This window comes from Kogia breviceps, chromosome 2 (assembly GCF_026419965.1).
Source record: "Kogia breviceps isolate mKogBre1 chromosome 2, mKogBre1 haplotype 1, whole genome shotgun sequence".
Classification (NCBI taxonomy): domain Eukaryota; kingdom Metazoa; phylum Chordata; class Mammalia; order Artiodactyla; family Physeteridae; genus Kogia; species Kogia breviceps.
Window position 1 is genome coordinate 201,623,411 of NC_081311.1, and position 21,675 is coordinate 201,645,085.

The window sequence follows — 21,675 nt, forward strand, 5'->3', positions numbered from 1 at the left end:
TAAGACCTGAGACTTAAACTCCTAGAAGAAAACAGGCAGTATATTCTTTGATGTGGGTGTTAGCAATACAGTTGACCGTTGAACAACATGTGTGTGAACTGGGTGAGTCCCCTTATACACGGACTGTTTTCCATAGTAGATGCTACATACTACATGGTCTGAGGCGGGTTGAATTCTCAGATGTAGAGCCTCGGATACAGAGGGCTGGCTGTAACGTATGTGCAGAGGGTCGGTCCCCCTAACCCCCGAGTTGTTCAGGGTCAACTATATTTTTGTTTGGATCTGTCTCCTTAGGCAAGGGAAACAAAAGCAAAAATAAACAAATGGGACCTAACAAAACCAAAAACTTTTGCACAGCAAAGGAAACCATCAACAAAACAAATGGCCACCTACTGAATAGAAGATACTTACAAATCATATGTCTGCAAAAATATACAAAGAACTCATACAACTCAACATGAAAAAGGCAAACAACTTGATTAAAAACTGGGCAGAGGACCTGAAGAGACATGTTTCTAAAGAAGATAGACAGACGGCCAAACAGACACATGAAAAGATGCTCAACCTCACTAATGATCAGGGAAGCGCACACCAACACCCTGAGACACCACCCCACACAGTCAGAATGGCTGTCATCAAAAAGACAAGCGATAAATCGACAGACGAACGGGTAGAGAAGACGCGGTGTGTATTGTACAATGGAACACCACTCAGCCAGAAAAAAAGGGGAAACTTTGCCATTTGCAGCAGCCTCTACGGACCTGGAGGGCATTGTGCTAAGTGAGATAAGGCAGACAGAGAACGAGAAATACTGTATGATTTCACTTACGTGTGGAATCTAAAAATACAGCAAACTAGTGAATACAACAAAAAAGAAACAAGCTCAGATATAGAGAACAAGCTACTGGTTACTCATGGGAAGAGGGAAGCGGGGAGGGGTGAGATAGGGGTAGGGGATTAAGAGGTACAGACTACTTAAGTATAAAATAGATAAGCTACAAGGATGTACTATACACATAGGAAATATAGCCAATGTTTTATAATAACTATAAATGGAGTATATAACCTTTAAAAATTGTGAATCATTGTATTGCACACCTACAGCTTATATAACATTGTACATCAACTGTACTTCGATAGAAAAAAAAGACAAGAGGGGACTTCCCTAGTGGTCCAGAGGTCTGTGCTCCCAATGCAGGGGCCCAGGTTCAATCCCTGGTCGGGGAATTAGATCCGCATGCCACAACTAAGAGCCCGCACACCGCAGCAAAGATCCTGCGTTGCTGCAACTAAGACCCAGAGCAGCCAAAATAAATAAATAAATAATAAATAAATAAATATTTTTTAAATAAAAAAGACAAGAAATAAGTGCTGGCACGGATGTGGAGAAAAGGGAACCCTCTTACACTGTTGGTGGGAATGAAAATTGCTGCAGCCACTATGGAAAATAGTACGGAGGTTCTCCCAGAAATTAAAAATAGACTCAATACTCTGTAATGGCCTATATGGGAAAAGAATTGAAAAAAGAGTGGATGTATTAGATTCACTTTGCTGTACACATGAAACTAACACAACATTGTAAATCAACTCTACTCCAATTAAAAAAAAAATTTTTTTTAATAAATAAAAATTAAAAATAGAGCTACCATATGATCCAACAATTCCACTCCTGGGTATTTACCCACAGAAAAGAGAAACACTAACTCGAAAAGATATATGCACCCCAGTGTTCATAGCAGCATAATTAACAATAGCCTAGATACAGAAGCAGTGCCCATCAATAGATGAACGGGTAAAGAAGATGTAGTGGATATACAATGGAATCATCATCTTGTTGAAGATGATTTATTAAAATGCAAGTTAATAGATGGCTGTATCAACTTCAGAGAACAGACATTTTAGTCAAAGAATGGAAATCACAAGAATGGCATAACGCAAACAGTCGTGTTATTCCTTAAAGATCCAAAAACTCAGGCATTCAGAAGTAAGAAGAAAAAAAGAGTTGTTAATGGAAAATCCCACACGGAGGGTTTGGGACTTACCTGAGCATCACGCCTTGGAGCTGCTCGGCGCCGTGCGGGCCGTGTGCGAGGCGTCAATAAAACCAGTTGTTTTGGTGATTATATTTTTATTCATTTTGATAATTTCCTTTTTATAAAAGCGTATTGTAATGGTTAGAATTGTACTTTTTGAAAATAGTTTTTTAAAGTTTTGAAATGGATTTAATGAGATACTAGAGTTATCAGTGGTATTTCCTTTATTTACTATTTGTCTCTGCACGTAATGTTTGCACGTTACTTTGTGTTAAGATAAAATTATAAGACTGAAGATCTCTAATGAGTGCAAAGGAAACATTCGACCCACTAGGAAATGGATTACAGAATAGAAGTGAGCGGACAGTTTCCGTGGCCTGTGTGCGGTGTTTTGCTTGATGTGTGTGCATAAACATACAGTAGTGACCGACCCTCCGAAGAACAGAGCCTCCTCTGTTGGTTTGTTTCTGTGGTCTGTTTTCCTGGTCGCTGCTGTCCGGTGTTCTGGCTCTCTCAGGAGTGCTGTGATCGTGCTGTCTTTTATTACAGGGGCCAGACGCCTGCCGAGTCAGATTTCCAGGTGCTGGAAATTGCCCGGAAGCTGGACATGTACGGCATCAGGTTTCACACGGCCTCTGACAGGGAGGGGGCCAAGATCAACCTGGCCGTTTCCCACATGGGCGTCCTCGTCTTCCAGGTAGGAGGGCGGCTGTGCTGTGGCTTCGTGGGGTGGTTTTACGTTTGCTGGGAAGTCTTTGTTGCTGAATCCGTCTTAGACTTGGAGGAAGAGCTTTGCGGACCCTCCGATCCGACCTCTCACCCGTTAGAGAAGTTGTCTTCTTGTCCTGGACTCACTGTCACGGGCCCACGGCCCACAGGGCGCTCAGTCACGTCCCACTGTCTTCCTAACGTTGGCAGAAGGTCGCCCCCGTGGAACCTCAAGCCCGGGCTCTGGCCGCCCTGTGGGGTCTCCGCCACGGGTCACCGTTTAAAGCACAAGACAGAGCAGCCTGGGGACCCTCCGAGGGCGGTGCTCGGGGTCCCGGGGACGTGTGCGGTAGCGGCGCTCGGATGGGTGAGTGTCACATAAAGGGCCGCTGAGCTGTGCTTGTGGTGCGTGTCCACGTGCCGGGCCGTGGGGTGTGACGCGCCTGGAAACAGCTGCCAGGGCGCCAGCCTGCAGCTCCGGAGCCCTCGCCTCGCCGGATGCTCCTGCCTCCCCTCCAGGAGCTGCCTGCTCCCGCCGGTGAAGCCGGGCGCCTCCCGTGGAACGTGGCGCCCGGGGTTGGCGGTGGCGCTCTTGGCGCCCGGCAGCTGGCTTTGCGGCTCTTCCCTCTGTGGCCCGTCTTCGCTGCCGGCGCCTGAAATGCCTGGTCTGATCCAGGCCTCCCTGATCAAGGACACTTTGTTTCTTCTGCTTTTCCTTTCTCTTTCTCAATTTAGCCAGCAAATGTCAGTTTCCCATCGGGAAAAAAATTTAATTTTGCGTTTAGAATGTCAGTTCTGTTACATTGCACCTAAAATCCAGGCCCTCTGAGTGGTGTCCAGGGTCTCCCACACCCGCTCCCTTTGATGGCGGTTCCTACCTGGCACAGAGGGGGAAGTCACATCCCGCAGAATCGAGCTGCTGTCATTTCTCCAGAAAAGGACAAGTAATTTATGACCAGAAGAAACCGTAAAAGCATGAGGTTAGGGACCTGAAATGAAAGGCGGCCGATTGAATTCATTCCCGCTCCCTCAGAATCCCCACCGGAATGACAGTGCAGGAATGTTTTTTCACCTTGCATCAGTAAGAACAAAGAATGGAAAAGGAAACCACAGCAAACGAGGCTATCAGCAGTCTGGGAAGTAGGGAAGCAGGCCCTGATGGTCTGCGGAGGAGCCGGGGATGCCCGGGGGCGGGGAGGCCGGGTGGGGCCCCAGTGGGGGGTGAGGTGCCTCACCAGCGGGGTTCCGACGTCGGGGGTCCCGCTGCAGCCCCGAGAGCTGCCAGCCAGCACTTCAGAGCCTCCTCTCGTGAAGACTTTCATCTGGAAACCCTTTCAAACGTCCCAGAAAGCTGTGAGAATGAGACTAGCACACAGAGACCCCGCGCACCTGTCCCCCAGGTCCAGCTGTCCCCAGCTGCACCTCCCTCTGGCATGCGTTCTCATCCCTGCCACCCAGACACACGCCGATTTTTCTGAAGCCTTGGGAAGTAAGCTGCACACGTCGGGGCCTTCACCCCGGGAACTTCAGTGTGTGTTTCCAAGAGCAGAGTATACTCCCTGTCGTGACGGTCAGCCACCGCTGAGGCCGGGGGCTCTTAACACCTGGCACGCGGGTCCGTCCCCAATCCTGTCAGCTGGCCAGTGGTCTCCCTGCAGGACAGGATCCCATCTAGAGCCAGGCCGTCATGCTGCAGTCGCCTTTAATCTGGAACATTCTTTTGTCTTTATCTTTTATGAGGACGGTGCTGAAGAACACAGCCCCTTTGTAATAGCAAGTCCCTCGTCTGCAGGTGTCGGCTGTTTTCCTGTGAGTGGATTCAGGTGGCGTGTTCCCCGCTGGACACTGCCCAGGTGACATGGGTCCCCCTCGGGGGTCACTCCCGAGATGCCACCTGGCCTCCCTGGCAATGCGAACCTTGATCCCTGTGTTTGCTTGTTAGGAAGATGGTGTTGGAGGGACAGGTACCAAATTTGTGGGAAGAAGAGACTCAGAAGAAACAGAAACTGTGCCGGGGGCGGAAGAAATGGAAAGCAGGGCTCCTCAGAGAGGATACTGTTTTTCATCTATCAGATTTTTGGCAAAACAGAAAAATCACCTCACCCTGCCTCACGTTCGTGAGGAACCGGAACACAGCTTTAGCACAAGTGTAAACGTTTTCTCTTGTGATTTTTTATTCTGGCCTTGTTTGTAATAGTAAAATATTGGTAATTAATTATTAGGAGGCTGGTTAAGTTATGGGATAATTGGACAACTGTGCAAAGGTTGCATGCGCTGTGTCCTGATACATGAAACATTCTCTGAGATGTATTGTTATATGGAGAAGATGTTCAAAACTGTGTGTGGAATTTGCTACCACTTATGGGGAAAAGAGGGGAACTTATACACACACACAGTCTATTTATTCCCTGCAAAATAAACTGGTGTTGACTGCCCCTAGGATGGTTACTGTAGCCTGCAGGCTTCTAGAAGTGGGGAGAGGGGCCTGTTCATTCTGGACTCATTTTGGGTACCTTAAGAGTTTGAACCTTGTTCAACTTGTTAGTATGTTAGTATGTTACTGTATTACATTTTCTTTCTTTCTTTTAATTTAAAAATACTTTATTGCTAACAGTGTTGACCTTCATCTGAGCCTTCAGAGAGTCATAATCTTTTTTCAACAGTAACATCAAAGATCATTGATCACAGATATCATAACAAATATAATAATGAAAAAGTTGGAAATATTGTGAGAGTTACCAAAATGTGACACAGAGACACGAAGTGAGCAAATGCTATTGGGAAAACAGCGCCCATAGACCTGCTCAGTGCAGGGTTGCCACAGACCTTCAATTTGTGTGTATTACGTCTTCTAAAAAGCCTCACAGAGATGAGGGGAAAGCTTGAATCTCTGAAACGAGAGCAGGGCAGTTACGGAGAACTAAGAGTGACGCACTTGGCGGAACGAGAATGTTTGGAGGATGCAGTTGAGGAAATCTCCACAGAACAAAATAAAAGATAAAGGGTGAAAGATGGGAGAGAAAAGTAAAGAAAATTCCAACGCTATCCAGGAGGTCCAGCATCCCAGAATTCTAGAGGCAGGAACCAAAAAGCAGTGGAGGAATTGTTAAAGAAATTACATGAGAAAAAGCTTCCAGAACTCAAGGCACAAAGCTCCAGGTTGAAGGTGCCTACAGGTTCCCAGGGGGACGGCAGAGGACTCATCAGCGTGGGCTGCCAGAGGTGGGGGCAGTTGCAGTGCTGTCCGGATGTTAGCAGCAGAACTGGAAGCTGGAGACAGGTTCTACACATCAAAGAAGACCATTTCCAGCCCGGAATTCTCTGCCCTGTGCAGCGTGACTCCTGTACAAAGAGAAAATGAAAGCGTTTTCAATATGCAGGTCTTCAGAAATTCAGTTCCTGCACAGCCTTTTGAAGGCCGGCACTGGAGGAGAGAGAAACTTGGGTGGGAGTTGAGGAAGCAGGGTGACTCAGATTGGAGAAGGCAGAGGGGCGGGCTGTGCTCAGACGGGGAGAACGTTCGTCAGCAGAAGCACAGAGGCGGCCTCCAAGAAAGGGCTGATCAGGGGAGCTCCCTGGCGTCCAGTGGTTAGGACTCGGTGCTTTTGCTGCCAGGGCCCGGGTCCAATCCCTGGTCGGGGAACTGAGATCCCGCAAGCCGGGAGGTGCGGCCTGTGAGGGGGCAGGGGAAGAAGTGACCGATGGCTTCATGGGTTAGACCATATTGAAGAGTTTTAAAGGTCTCTGGGGACGTTTTGGGCTGAATTAGCGATGGGTACCTAGAAATTAAGCAAATGAAAAGAGGCAGTTAGTGACTCAAGGAAAATTAAAAACAAAGGAGCGGACTTCCCTGGTGGCGCAGTGCTTGAGAATCCACCTGCCAATGCAGGGGATGTGGGTTCGAGCCCTGGTCCGGGAAGATCCCACGTGTTGCAGAGCAGCTAAGCCCGTGCACAGCAACTACTGAGCTTGCGCTCTAGAGCCCGCAAGCCACAACTACTGAGCCCACGTGCCACAACTGCTGAAGCCCGTGCACCTAGAGCCCGTGCTCCGCAACAAGAGAAGCCACCGCAATGAGAAGCCCACACACCGCAATGAAGGGTAGCCCCCGCTCGTCGCGACTAGAGAAAGCCCACGCGTAGCAACAAAGACCCAAAGCAGCCAAAATTAATTTAGTTAATTTTTAAAAGCAAAGGAGCAAAGTATAGTTATAATTCCGGTAGGCTCAACTTGCAAGCAATACTTACGTGGTCAGTAATATAAATACCAAATTGTAAATTTACCAAAAATGGAGGGAGTGTGGGGAGGGGTGGACGTGAGGTCGTGGTGGGTGTGGAGGTCCAGGAGACGAGATCTCGGAGCAGGGCACAGTAGCAGCCTTGAACGAGCTGTGTGGACATGGGGGTGCAGGTCCGGAAGGCGGTTCTGTCGGGGGAAGCAGGCCTGGGGGTGGCCGGGAGAGCCCTGAGTCTCTGGGTTCTGTTTCAGGTCTTATTTGGCATTTACAGCTGAGCCATGGATTTTTTGGATAAAATCCAAAATGAAAGCAGGGGCTCTGAGTGTTGCGCTGCTGGGTGAGTGTCAGGGCTGCCCAGGGCCGCCCAGCAGGGGCTCTGAGTGCTGCTGCTGGGTGAGGGTCAGGGCCGCCCAGTCATCCGTGGAGTCTTTTGTTTCCACTTTTGATTTATGACTCGGTTAAAAACATCACCTGGGATGTGGTGATTTTTTTATTTTGACCCAAAGGGAAAATGGGAAGGCAAGCTTGCAGTTGGCAACAGTGTGTCTCTTGCTCTTCTCTGTGTCTTCCTGGGGAGGACAGGCCCTTCCCTGACCCTCCTGCTGCCACCTGCTTTCTTAAGCCTTTGCCCTAGGCACTTGCCATCTGGAGGTGAGAGCTGGCGGTGGGCGTTTTCTTTTCTTTTGTTGATGTTCTATCGTTTGGTTGTTTCATTTGCTTTTTTGAGAACACAGTTGAAAACCCTGGAATGTTTTACTTTGAGTAGCAGTTGAAGTGACTTCGCGTCTGGACAGTGTTGGGAGCCGGGATACTTGGGTCTCATCTAGACCCTGTTATTTGTATCTTGGCCCCAAGGACACTTCTTAACTCGGGAATTTTAAAAACTGGATATAATTCACACATAATGTAAAGTTCACCATTTAAAAGTATAATTCAGTTGTTTTTAGTATATATATAGATATATACACTATATATATATAGTTTTTAGTATATTCACAGAATTGCGTCACCGTCACCCCTAACTGCAGAACGTTTAACTCCCAGCCTCACCCCATACACCGTAGCAGTCGCTGCCCGCCCCTGACAACCGCTAATGTGCTTCCTGTCTCCGCGGATTTCCTTGTTCTGGACATTCCCGTCGTGGCCTTCGTGCCTGACAGCTTTCCCCTGTCTCAGGGTTTGTCTGTGTCATGCATGTTCCAGTGCCTCCTTTTTAATTGCTTAAGTTGTTGTGGTTTTGTTTGTTTGTTTGTTTTAGGATCACTGAAGGGAAGACATTCTTCACCTCGCCACCCCCCATCTTGAATTTGTAGAAAAGAGTAAATTGGTCATGATAGTCAAGAATAGAAAAGAAAATGTCAGAAAAGTGTTTCAGTACATTTAACATTTTAATTCTGGAAACGTTTCAAGGTTATAGAAAGGATATGAGAACAGTAGAAGGTGCTCCTTCCCCAGAGACTGCCTCCAGCTTCCACCAGTTGCCCCAGTCTCGGTGGTTTCAGAAGATCCCTTCTGAGGTCAAGCGCTCTGCCCAGTCAGGATCCCGCTCTGGCCTCTTCAGTCTGGAACTCTCTTCCTTCTCTCCTTGACTCTCCTGACCTTGATGCTTCGGAAATTTCGAGGCCAGTCATTTTGTAACATGGGCCTCCCAGCACGTGCTGACGATCAGACCCTAGTTAAGCTTCCTGGGCGGGTGCATCACAGAAGCGAGAGTGTGCCCGGTCCAGCCCGTGAGGTGGCCCTCGGCGCCCGTCTGTCCCATGGCCGGTGGTGGCAGAGTATCCGTCACTTGGTTGGAAGGTGTTCGACAGGCTTCTTTGCTGCAAAGTGACTTTTTATCCTTTGTAAGTAGTAAGCATTTTGTGGAGAGATACTTGAAGACTGTAAATTTCCCCGATGGTTGCCAAAAGGCAGCTTTTTAAATTCCATTCTTCATGATCCTAGAAGGGTTTTCTCCTCATTTGTTCATTGTCTGTACGTCACTGTGGACTCATGGGTTTGTATTATAATCATACTATCACTCAAGTTATAATGCGGGTTATAATCTGATACTTGATCTGTTGTCATTATTTGTTTTGATCTTTAAATTGGCCCACATCAGAGAGTCCTTCAGGTGGCTCCTGTGCCCTTTTTTGATGTGGACCATTTTTAAAGTCTTTATTGAATTTGTTACAATATTGCTTCTGTTTTGTGCTTTGGTCTTTTGGCTGCGAGGCATGTGGGACTTAGCTCCCCTAGCAGAGATCGAACCCGCGCCCCCTGCATTGGAAGGTGCAGTCCTAACCACTGGACTGCCAGGGTAGGAAGTCCCTCCTGTGCCCTTTTGACATTTCCCCGTCATTTTTGAGCACTTGTTTACTTTCTTACACAATAAGATGGTCCAGGTCCCTTTGTTCTTTGCCTGCCCGCCCTGGAAGGGCAAAGGGCCCTGGTCTCCTTAGCGGACAGGACTGTTTAGAAGCTGAGGTCTTGCCCAGTGTGTGCCCACTCTGGAGAGTCGGGGGTTCAGCCGTGGGTCCGGGTCCCACCCGGCGCCCCTGGGATCCCTCCGTCCTTCCCTCTTCCTTCAGTGAGAAACCCCGCCCCCCCACTGGGCCCCTCCCAGCCGCCGTCCTCGCAGAAGGGGAGCTCCAAAATGTTCACTGTTAACACTGAAAAAAAGAGGTTGTAATTAAAGCTTTATCAAAGAAGTAAGGTTTTCTTCCTAAAACAGAGAGATCAATGTGTTTAGTATTGACATTTTAATTCATTTGAACATAAAATAGCAGGGGCTTGCTGTGCTTTCTGGCAGGATGTGACTTAAGCCTTCTGTGTCTCATGAGAAGTCACGTGCCTGCGTCTAGGTCACAAATGTGCCTCAGCGAGCGTCTGTCTCCTGAATTTCAGAGCAGCACCAAGATCAACACCTTCAACTGGTCCAGGCTCCGGAAGCTCAGCTTCAGGAGGAGGAGGTTTCTCATCAAGCTCCACCCAGAGGCCCACGTAAGTCTTATTTTCAGAGCTTTGTAATTATCAGAGAATTTCCTCTGCTAGAATACTGAGTTTTTAATTACTTCTGTTAGAAATTTATTTATTTATTTTTGGCTGTGTTGGGCCTTCGTGGCTGCGCGCGGGCTTCTCTAGTTGCGGCGAGCAGGGGCTGCTCTTCGTTGCGGTGCGCGGGCTTCTCATGGCGGTGGCTTCTCTTGTTGCAGAGCACGGGCTCTAGGCGCGCGGGCTCAGTAGTTGTGGCTCGCCGGCTCAGTAGTTGTGGCTTGCGGGCTCAGTAGGTGTGGCTCACGGGCTCAGTAGTTGTGGCTCACGGGCTCTAGAGCACAGGCTCAGTAGTCGTGGTGCACAGGCTTCATTGCTCCACAGCATGTGGATCTTTCCGGACCAGGGCTCGAACCCATGTCCCCTGCACTGGCAGGAGGATTCTTAACCACTGCGCCACCAGGGAAGTCCCTTTAATTACTTTATATATCGTTTCAGCATAACTCACATAAGAATTTAAGCACAGGATTCGGGACTGGGGACGGGCTTTGGGGTGACCTGCCCAGCACTTCTCACCTAGAGGGCATATCAGCATCCCCGGGGGCGGCCCCACCCGGAGACTCAGCTGTGGGGTTGGCCTGAGAGAGTGCACATGCGACAAGCTCCCAGGGCTGCTGAGAACTGTTGGTCTGTTACAGCCAGTCCTCCTTTGGGTAATAAAGCTGAAATACAGAGTGTTTAGCTGTGATCTGAAGAAGCTCCACAGCGAATCAGTGTTGGAGCTTCTGTCCAGAATGAAGAGAGGGGCGTTTCCAATATTCTCATGTGTCTTTGATTCAGAAATTGACCCTTTAATAGCTCGAATTGAAGTAGACTTGATTTTCAGAAAATAAATGTAACTTTCTTTTGAGATCGTGAGTCAGTAAGGTAATAATTAAATATAAGTTTACTGAACTTAGTAAAAAGGGGAAAAATTAAATGTCTGTACAGTCTGATAGTTGGAAAAATCCAGTACGTCAGACTATTCAAAGATGTTCACATTGTTACATGTCTGTTGCACAAAGGAAGTTAGGAAATAAAAAGTAGATCAGCTGAGGCGCTGTGGGGTTGAAGCTTAGGAGGCTGTCAGCTTAGACACACTCTAGGAAATCAGAGCTCCGGGCCAATCTGGAGGAGAGGCTTCACTAAGCTTTTCAGAGGCACTTGCTTCGCTTTTGTCAAACCCCAGGGTCGTGTGCGGCGTGTGAATGTGTTAGGTAGGCAGTATGAACGGATAGCTTAGTTGTTTTTTACTCAAATATTTCTTCTGCGGATGAGAGAGAAGTATATAAGGAATGCCAAAAACATGTACAAAATGCAAGTAAAAGGCTGCTTTTTTTTCTCTGTAAGTAAAAAAAAAAAAAAGTTTCTGGCAGTTATTCTGAAAGGACAGGGAAAGAAGAGAATTACTGCTTTCTATTCCAAAGCAGCTCTTCTTTGGAATAGCATGATATTCCAAAGCTCCGAACCGTGTCTATCTCTGCACCTGGCAAGGTTACGTTTTATATCCCTAAGCACTTAGTTTTTTTGTTGTTGGTTTTTTTTTTTTGCGGTACATGGGCCTCTCACTGTTGTGGCCTCTCCCGTTGCGGAGCACAGGCGCCGGACGCGCAGGCTCAGCGGCCATGGCTCACGGGCCCAGCCGCTCCACGGCATGTGGGATCTTCCCGGACCAGGGCATAAACCCGTGTCCCCTGCATCGGCAGGCGGACTCTCAACCACTGTGCCACCAGGGAAGCCCTAGATTTTTAAGATTAAACATAGGGGTCAAAGTATTATACTCTTTCTGGAAAGTAATCTGGTAATACTGTATCATAAGTTTAAAAAATGTGCATTGTTTCTGAGCTCAGTATACCATTTCTAGGAATTTATCCTAAGGAATAGCCATGAGAGACAATGCAATAGTTTCTTCACGGTGATGTTTGTGAGCCTGAAAACATTGTGTGTCCTGGGCATCTGAAACATCCCAGAAAAACCCCCAGGAGAACGATTGGGTGATAATAGATAAATGCATCAGCTGGCCTGGAAAGATGCCTGCCTTAGTTTCCTAGGTGGGAAAAGTTTACAAAGATAAACTTCAGAATGTTAGCAGTTGTGTAATTGTAGATGACCACATTTTCCTGGTGTTTCTACAATGAATATATACCTTGTGTTTTTCTTCTCTTAAATGTAAATGGAACCAGAAATCTTTGTATACAACTTTGAGGAAGAAAACGTCCTAATCTTTAACTTTGGAGGAACCTTTCGCCTTCCTAAATTTTATTCTTGATATAGTAACTCGAACCTTTGTCTTTTGTTCCCAGGGGCCTTACCAGGACACCCTGGAATTCGTGCTGGGGAGTAGGGACGCGTGTAAGAACTTCTGGAAGACGTGTGTAGAGTATCACACCTTTTTCAGACTCTCGGATCAGCCGAAGCCCAGAGCTAGAGCCATCCTCTTCAGCAGAGGTTCCTCCTTCAGATACAGGTGGGGCAGCAGCGCCAGGCGCGTCTCGGCCTTGTCTGTGGGACTGAGAACCCGAACAGTCTCGGTCGAGAAGCAGGTGGTGTGAATGTTCCAGAGAACGACACACAGACTCTGCAGCTGTCGTAAAGCTGGAGAAAAAGCACATCACATGAAACAGTGGGAAAAATAGACTTCATAAAAACTGTTTAGAAAACTGGGTATGCTTCTTGCAAAGTATAATTTTTAAATGTGTATGGAAACTTATGCGAGAGGATGGGCAAGTCTTACTTTTCCTTTGCTTTGGTGAAAAATTAATGCTGTGAATTACTGTTTATTCTTTTCTTTAAAATCTGATTTTTTTTCACAGTGGAAGAACTCAGAAGCAACTAGTGGATTATGTCAAAGATGGTGGGATGAAGAGGATTCCGTATGAAAGGTAAATTTTCTCATCTTCACGATGAAAAGTGGGGGCTTTTAAAATTAACATTTTAAATACTTTAACCTTTATTTGAATAAAAATCACTTCAAATATGTAAACCTGTATTTTGGCACTTGAGTTCTGTTTCTTTTATTTATTTTAATAGTAATAGGTTTTTATTTTACAATTATTTACAGTTATTGTTTACAGATACAGATAATGCTTTTTGGTTCTAATCTGTATCGCTTAGCTTAGATGTAATGTTTTTACGTAGCATGGCAAACTTTGAATCTGAAAATTCATGTTGTTTCTTTGCATGTTGAACTTTTCCTTCAGTGTGAAGGGGATAATTTCACCTCTTCTGGACATGTATTTTTTGTTTGAATGCTTGTTTTCTGTTATCCTGCCATTTCTAGTTAGGTGCCTCATGGCATGTTAACAGAGTCTTGGCCACATTTTTATGTGAGTCCTTCTTGCGGCACAGCATGTGCTGCTTTAGAAATGGGTCAGGGGAGGAGGGCTGGGGGCTCACAGCCTGTTCTCTGTTTGCAGAAAGCACAGCAAGACCCGGATGTCTCTCCACGCCCTAAATGCCAACTTGCCGAGGCAGGTCAGTCCTTCTGCGTAAAACATACACGATATAATCACCTGTCCTCTTTGGGGAAATAATCTGGCAATGTTGTAACAAGATTCCTAAAATTAGCTTTGTCATTTGTGCGGAAATTCCGGTCCTGGGACCCTGTTTGCAGAAAGGAGTCCTGAGTGAAGAGAGAGCTCTGTGTGTGCATTGAGATGTGTGACAGTGTTGTTTGTCATTCGAGAAATCCTAGCACCCACTGTCTGTGCTGGGTGAGTCACTGGCAGTTCTGGGCGTGTCCACGTGAGGCGCTACTCAAGAGCCTTTAAAAATCTCGTTTTGGGAGAATAGTGCGTGAGCAGGACACGCCCAGAAAATATCAGTACATGAAAGTGGCAAGGTGCAAAGCAGCCTGGGTCGTGTCCTCATTTTGATTTAAAAAGACAAGTGTATGCACAGCGTTCAACATGATCTCTGAGCGATTGGATCCAGGCAGTTTTTATCTTCTCACTGTGCTTCTCTCTATGTATTTTTTCTTCTCTTCGTGCAGTGGACACAGTGCTTTTTGTTGTCGGGAAAACAACTGAGAAATACTACTTCTGTAAAAGTGCAGAGTGAGGTTAAATGCCAGCTTAGGGAGGTGATTTGCTTAGTGGAAGCCATGTTCACTGAGTGGATCTTTTACTATTATTTTAAGGGTGAAAAGCAGGAAACAAATGTGTATGCCTGTGTGTTTGCCTTAGTTTCCTAGGTGGGAAAAGCTATATTAAAACAGGTACACACAGGCACACACAGACACTCACAGAAGACGTTTGGCCACAGTGTCCCAGACGTGACAGTTCTGTGCTGTGAGGCCGGGGCGTCAGTGACTCTGGGTTCCAGGTCTGCTTCTCCGCCATCTCTCTCTGTGTCACATTTGCGTGTTGACTGCCACAGGCAAGCGTATGTTTACAGAGAATCTTGCTCTGTTCACGTTCTGTTATTTCATGACTTCCTGTGTGTGGCTGTGTAGTTTCATGTTTATACATTTTTATTGCTCCACAGAGTTGATTTTCATTGACAGTTTTGTCATTTATACTGTTACAGTATTTCCAGAAGCTACACTTGTACCTCATTTTTTTTTTTTTTTTTTTTTTTTTTTTTGTGGTACACGGGCCTCTCACTGCCGTGGCCTCTCCCGTTGCGGAGCGCAGGCTCCGGACGCGCAGGCTCAGCGGCCACGGCTCACGGGCCCAGCCGCTCCGCGGCACGTGGGATCTTCCCGGACCGGGGCACGAACCCGCGTCCCCTGCATCGGCAGGCGGATTCTCAACCACTGCGCCACCAGGGAAGCCCCTGTACCTCATATATTAAAGCTCATGAGTCCTAAATTTTTTTTTAATCGGGTCTTTTAAATAACAACATTCTTTAACTCCTCTAGGTATGTTTTCTATTTTGGAATTCCTTGTTAAATCAACTGAAATTAAAAGAACTTATTTTTGTTTCTTTAACAAAGTTCAAATTTGTGAGTAGTCTAAAAGTTACATTTAAGTTTTCAGTTCTCTGATGCTGTCTTTTAAAAGTCACAGAGAATATGGAACATGGTCGATGATTAGGAAAAAGCCATGTGGTAGACACACGAAAAGAGATTGATGTTACGGGTCGTGAGCTGCCGCTTTGTCTCTGGAGGGGTAGCTGCTGTGCTGCTGCTGCTGTTCTGCTTTGGTCTGACCGCCCCCTTGCGCTGGTGGGACACGGCTGTGTCTCGGTGACATGAGAGTGGGGCGGGCTGCTCCGTGTCCCTGCGTGTGGGACCGTGAGCGAGGACACAGCGCGGGCGCCCGGCGTGGCGAGCAGCACGGTGGGGCCACCGCCCCTCCCCGCACCCCGCGCCACCCTCGTGAGCCTCTTCCTGCTCATACGCGGGGCCGCTCCTGCCCCTCCGGGGTGCCCGGGGCTCCTGTGCACGGCGTCGGCGAGGGGCTCTGTGCGCGGACCTGGCCCTTTGCTGCCCGTGCGGTGTGTGGATGCACCGATGCCTTTTGACCCCCGGTGACCCCTGGCAGGGCGGGGGAGGGTGCCTGTGTAGCCAAGTGGAGCAGCTCACCCCGCCTCCAGCTGTGCAGCCCCAGGGGAACAATGATGCCCAAAGACAGCCCCGGGCAACTTCAGGGTGACGCGGCTGCCAGGGAGACTCGGGGCCTATAGTGCTGGAAATGGCCTTTCTTGTAGACAGGTCACGCCTAACGCAGAGAAAAAAGTGGACTTACAAGGGACCTAAATAGATCCTGGGCCCGTTTGAAATCTTGTCTGCATTTACATATCTTCAGTTCTAAAAGGAAAGGTCTGACCTGCTCCCCTCCTTTGCAGAAGTTGTGACAGAAATGTGTGGGTGCGGCTGTACTCGTCTGGGCCTGGTTAGCTTTGCGACTCCCCAGCGGTAAGTGCCCATTTCACATGTTCCTTTTTCTCTCCTCCTGATTTGATCCCCAGAACGTCTTGTTCTCCGAGGGCACGACGACTGCCGCGTCCCCGTCTTCAACGAGTGCCTCCTTCTGTTCAGGCCCCGCCTCCCCTCCAGCCAAGGACAGCAGCGGCTCCCCGACGGGGCCCCCGGCTCCCAGCGCCAGGTGGCCAGCTGCAGAGAGGATCACCGTGGCCACGGCCCCGCCCCCCGGGCCGCCCGCGTTCCAGCCTTGCCAAGGTGTCGGGTTGGGTCGGGGCGTGCGGAGCTGTGGCCCCAGCAGTGCTGAGAGGCTGAGTCGCGCCGCCCTAGGCCTAGAGGCAGGGGGGGCCGGCAGGGAGCGCGCGGGTCACAGTGGCCATGGTGAGGGTGCCTTGAGCCCTTCTAGGGGGGGGCCCCCGTGTGGCCGGCAGAGCCGCAGGGGGGGCCCTGTTTTCACATTGACAAGCTCCCAGCTGCCGATGTTCGAGGAGTTCAGAGATGGCGGCCTGGCGGACATCTCCTCCTTTGCTGGAGGCTCTGAGGCCTTTGCTTTCCCCTTCGGCAGTCTGCGCCCGCAGGCCCTGCTGTGTGGCCACCTGGGGTCTGCCCCGTCCAGCCCGGAGGGCTCCTCCCCGGAGCCGGCCCGTGGGAGTGGGGGGCGCGGCTTTGAGTCCGAGGAGGAGGGCAGCCCTGGCGAGGCGCACCCCGCCGACACGTCGGAGCTGCTGGAGGTGAAGGCGCAGGCCAGCCTGATGCAGCGCCTGCTCGGCGCGTCCGACGGCAGCTCGCTCCGGCTCCCCCAGTCCGAGGCCAGCTCCCTCAGCAGCGAGCCGCTGCCCGGCTCTGCCGCCCGGTCCGGGGCCAGCTCCATGGCCAACTTCCCTGCCTGCTCCGTCCGCTCCGAGGCCAGCTCGGCCTTCCACTTCTCAGACATCGTCGACCAGTTAGAGCACCTCAGCTGCCCGCCCACGACGGCGGAGGACCTGAGCGGCTCCGACACGGACTCGTGGGGCTCCGAGGCCGAGGCCCCCCTAGACGTGAGCCTCTTCTTTGGTAACCCCTTTGCTCAGACAAGGGGAGAGAGAGTCCCTTTTGATCTGCAGAGTAACATAAAGAATTTGACTCCTGGAGAGCAGGTCGATGAAAACCTGTCCTGACCGTTCCCGGCTTCCCTCCTGGGTGACCCTCACCTGCTCGGGGGGTGAGGGCTCAGATGGTCGGCTTTCGATACAGAAAGTGATTTGTGGTCATGGCTGGATATTCTTTTTTCCCCCTAATTCTCTGATTGATTGTTCTGTTTGGAACGCCAAAAAATTAAAACTTGCGCTTGGAGCGGTGTTAAAAGCTGTGCAGCGGGTTTAAAATGGATGGGTTTCTCCAGCTCATCCTTTGGGGCTGGTTGGTCATTTAGCCTTTGAAGCTTTATTCTTCTGGCATTTGCTTTGATTCGGCTAACGTGGTGCTATGTGTTTTGAATGTTACACGGTTCTGATTCACGTTGACCTTTAATGGAATGTATGCCTTATGCCTGTTGCTGCTTTTTAAGGTGAGGTGTGCGGCCCACGATTAATTATGATGGAGGTTTTGTCTGATTTGACTGCACGAAATCTTGAGTAGACCCCACAGGACCCAAATCCTGGGGAGGGCAGCGGGGGCTGCGGCCTCCTTGTGCTGTGGTCTGGGACTGCCCAGGGCAGCTCAGTGCCCGAGGCTTGGTTGCGTCCATGACTTTGGATCCAGGGACCGTGCTTGGAGAGGCGTTGGTTTAACCTGCGGTGAAAGTGGGACTGTGTCCTTCCCACCTTCCTTGGAGGACGCCACGTACTCGGTTGCAGGGAGGGCAGAACCAGACACGCCCAACCGGCCCGAGAGGCACGGCGGTAGCTCGAGCCGGCCAGCCGTTTCCTTGGGACCGACAGGGGCTTGTTCCCTGTGGGGACTGGGCACCCGGGGCCTCCCCAAGCTGCACGGGGCTTGGCCTTTTGTAGCAATGGTGTCTCCTCGGGTCAGGTGTGCCCCCGACACAGCTGCTGGCTGATTCTGATAGACCCCATCCGCACGCATCCGTCCAGAAGCCATGGACAAGGTCATGTGTGCAGACAGGCCAAGGTGGCTGTGCCCCTGTGGGCACCGTGCTCCACACCCCGCGAACGTGGGGCCAGCGCTCAGCACAGGCTGCACGGCCGGGCCCCTCAAGGGCTGAATTTGTCACCGAGTCCATGGACTGGGTCGTGTGCTTCCTTCCCGGTCTCACCTGGTGGAGCAGCGCCGTGTTTAAAGGTTAGTTTTCTTCCTGAAAGTCCCATCCTCGCCGTGTGTGTGGACCCCATTCCCGGCAGCCACGTGGAGATGCCCAGGCTTCCCTGCAGGCTTGGTCGCCGTCCGTCGATGGTGTCAGTCGGGTACCAGCTGGGGCTTCAGCCTAACAGGCCGGTACTTTCCATCCTTGCAGCTGCCTTACCGCTGCGCCAGGTCCCTCGTGGCTCCGGTCCTGGGACATTCACACCCGCCGCCCCCGCACCTACCTCCCAGGCCATGGGTCCGTCTGCATTGGTGCTGACTGGCCGGCATCTGTGGAGAGACTGTGTGACCGTGACCAGCGTCACTGGTGAGGATGGCACGTCTGGGACATTTTGTGTCACTGGAAAGACGCAACCGTGGGTGTATGTGGCAAGGAGCCGATACAGATGCCGTCCATCCAACGCGTTTCCTGAATCTTAGGTGACACGACGGCTGCCTCTGTCCTTGGTTGGTGGTTGTCCCCTGACTGTGCCCGCCGCCGACGCCCCAAGCTAACAGAGTGTCCTCTTGTCTTTAAAGCAGCCCGTCCCGGCGTCTGGGCAGAAGGTCTGAGCCGCGGGGCAGCCGGGGCTGCAGGATGAGGGGCGAGGGGGGAGGGGCGCGGTCGTCGTCACATGCAGAAGCATATGAATAAGTCCTGTTCTCAGCCGTCTTTTATTCGGCCTTCCTGTTAAAGGTTCTGTCTTGTTTCTTCCATGAAACTTTTTTTTCTGGAGATAATTTTCTAGCTCTTGTTTAGACAGTTTTCAGGACATGCAGAAGCGGAAAGAGGCGTATCAGGAGTGAAGCCCAAGCCTGCTGGGCGGGGCCGTCCTGTGTGCCCCCCGGGTGTTGCCCCCCTCCTGTAAAGCGGGCCTGACGCGCTGACACCCTTCCTCAACGCTCATGTGTCTCTGAAACGTGAGGCGCCTCCTCGCTGGCCCCACGCAGACGCCTGGCCGACGTCTGGTTTGCTCAAATCGGGATCCAGACCCGGTCCGCGTGCTGCTCGAGGCCGAGAGAGCCCGTCTGTCTCCTCTTCCTCTTTCCCATTTGTGCCGGTGACTTGCAGGGAAGCCAGGTGGCCTGGGCTGTCGTTGGTCTGCCCCTCAGGCCCTGCAGCCCTGGAGGCTGGACCTGCAGCTGCACTGACTGCTGACCCCGACCCCTGACCCCCCCCCCTCCATTCCACGCATGGGCAGCGTGGCTCTAGAACGAGCCCGGCATCCCAGACGCTCTGTGGACACTGTTGGTGAAGGTGTTCTTTTCAGATTCAGGGTTAGCTTTTTGGTCAGGTTTGGAGAAATTTTGAACAACTTTCCTTTTCCAGAGCGTTCACGATACGTTTAATTTTACAGCTTTCCTTTTATTTTGAAACCATTTCTTTAATATCAGTCGTAGCTTCTTTGGACTCTGCCCACAGCCCTTTCTCCCCTTCTCTCGAGTAGGAGGAGCCCCCTCCCGGAGGGCCCCCTTCAGCAGCCAGGAAAGCGAGCCCGAGGGATGGATCCTACAGGTCCAGTCTTTCTGCTTGTAGCCCAGGCAGTGGCACTGTTGTGTTCTGTCCACTAAGAGCTGGTTTATAGGAAACATTAAAATATCCAGAACGGTTCTGAGTGCGGCCAGCAGCGGGCCTTTCCTGGGTTTGCTAAAGGCTGTTCATTGTGATTGCCTTTTCTTCGAAAAACATGTTACGCGGTGGCACCACCGTGGAAGGGTGGCCCCGTAGACCCGGATTACAGGATGAATGTGCAGATTGGCGTGGGATCCGCAGGCCTGGGAGCAGCCCTTGTCGCGCGGGCCGCTGAGAGCGCGCAGCCGCGGTGCGCTTTGCTCCACCCGCGGGGGCGGCCCAGAGGCGGTGCGCGCTGCCCCGCCGAGTCCCCCGGAGTGACGCACTCCGCCTACGTGGACTGTTTATGTTTACTAGCTCTCAAGTCTACGATCATCTTTCCGTTTCCAGAGCCTAACGACAGCACAGCCTCAGTTAGTCACAGCTGGCAGTCAGTCGGGTTGACGGCACTGAAGCAGGTAACGGCGCGTCCTGCGCGTGTCTTTTCACATCACACGGGGATTCTCCCGGTGCGGGGTTAGAGAAGGGTTCCTTTTTCCAGTGAACACGCGTTTTTAAAATGGTGGTAGTGACGGAGGGATGGGCACTAAAAACCGCACAAAGAAGTTGAACGCGGAGAACTTTCACCACCCCCGAGACCGTCGCTTTGCAAAGTCCTCTAATTGCTCCGGTGCCGTGCGTGTTGCGGTTTTCACCGCAGGCACCTTCTCACCTGCTGCCCTGGAGGAGTGGCTGAGCACCAGGTGTGCTGTGCTTCCGGTCCTGTGGCGCCCGCGGGCCACGACCCTGTGTGTGTGTGTGTGACCAGCGATGCCAGTTGTGCGTCTTCGGGGTACGCTGTTCCCTCCCAGTCCAGGAAGCACCGGAGAGAAATCTATTCCTAGAACAGTTACTTCGTAGATGAAAATGTTGACGTTCTCTCAGGCACTTAAAGTTGGGCATTTCAGTGTCTGTTCTCGAGGCCACGGAGTCGCTCGTGGGATTGCGCTCCGGTCCCTGTCCTGAAGTGGCAGAGCTTGTCGCAGCTGGCCGGGGCGTGGGGGCCGCTGCGGGATTGTCTCTCCACGCGGCGCCCTGCCCGCCGTGACCCTGGATGCTGTCTTTTGCGTGAACGTATCTGTGTCCCCAGGAATGAGGAGAAAAGGGGGTGGCATTTCCCTGTAAATCCGAACTCGTTCATTCTTTAAAGACACATTGACGTTGCCTGGTTTGTGGTTCTTGCAAGTTTGTTTCCTGTTGAAATGGCCGTTTATAAATTTGCAGATATGTACTAATTCAGAACTCTTTGTTTACTCAATAAAATAAGGGAATATTTGCTATGGATTTTGATGGCTTTTTTAGCTTCCTTCCCTTCTCCTTGCGTACAGTTTTGATTTACACCCAGGGGAGATCATCTCATGTGTCAGGTGAACCCCTGAAGCAGCCCTGTATCTTTTCACATCACCTCCGACACCCGTCTTCCTAGGCAGTTGGCCCCATGGCGCCCACAGACAGTCTCACGCCGGCCGTGGGTGGCGACGCCCCTATGGAAGGCCAGTCGGGGAGGTGCCTTGCTTTTCTCAGCGGCCCCGCTCGGGCCTGTTCTGGCCCCTGTGGTCAGCGTGCAGAGGGGGATGTAGGAGAGCCGGTGGCCTGCTGGCTCTGGGCCCGCACCGGTGCTGGCAGCTCCGGGGTTGAACTGCGCGGTCCTTGGGCACGTAGTGCACAGAACACGTGCTGCTGGCTCCTTAATTCTGAAAATGAGACCGTTTTATTGCCTCTCCCCCTCAGCCAGCTAGACCCCACCCGATAAAAATCCCTGGCCCGAAGTGCGGCAGCTGCTCAGATTCCGAACTGTCCTTTCCTCCTGGACCCCCTCTTGGCTGCTGCGAGCTTCTGCGGCGTCCACGGAGCTGTCCGCCTCTTCAGCCTCTCTCAGGCCTCGGGACTGTCCCACTGCTGTGCGGCGGCCACAGCGAGCCGGCAG

General features: G+C 50.9%; 1 protein-coding gene across 9 annotated transcripts in view; it reads left to right on the forward strand.

The window, feature by feature from the left end:
- FARP2 (FERM, ARH/RhoGEF and pleckstrin domain protein 2) overlaps positions 1-21,675 on the forward strand; it is an 83,500-nt gene that overhangs the window by 39,179 nt on the left and 22,646 nt on the right. For all 9 annotated transcript variants that reach the window (XM_067027384.1, XM_059053724.2, XM_067027391.1 and 6 more), the window contains exons 8-13: positions 2,583-2,730; positions 9,865-9,960; positions 12,294-12,457; positions 12,804-12,872; positions 13,407-13,464; positions 15,904-16,114. In XM_067027384.1, the coding sequence (XP_066883485.1) occupies positions 2,583-2,730; positions 9,865-9,960; positions 12,294-12,457; positions 12,804-12,872; positions 13,407-13,464; positions 15,904-16,114 (746 nt within the window). The remainder of the gene's footprint in view (positions 1-2,582; positions 2,731-9,864; positions 9,961-12,293; positions 12,458-12,803; positions 12,873-13,406; positions 13,465-15,903; positions 16,115-21,675) is intronic.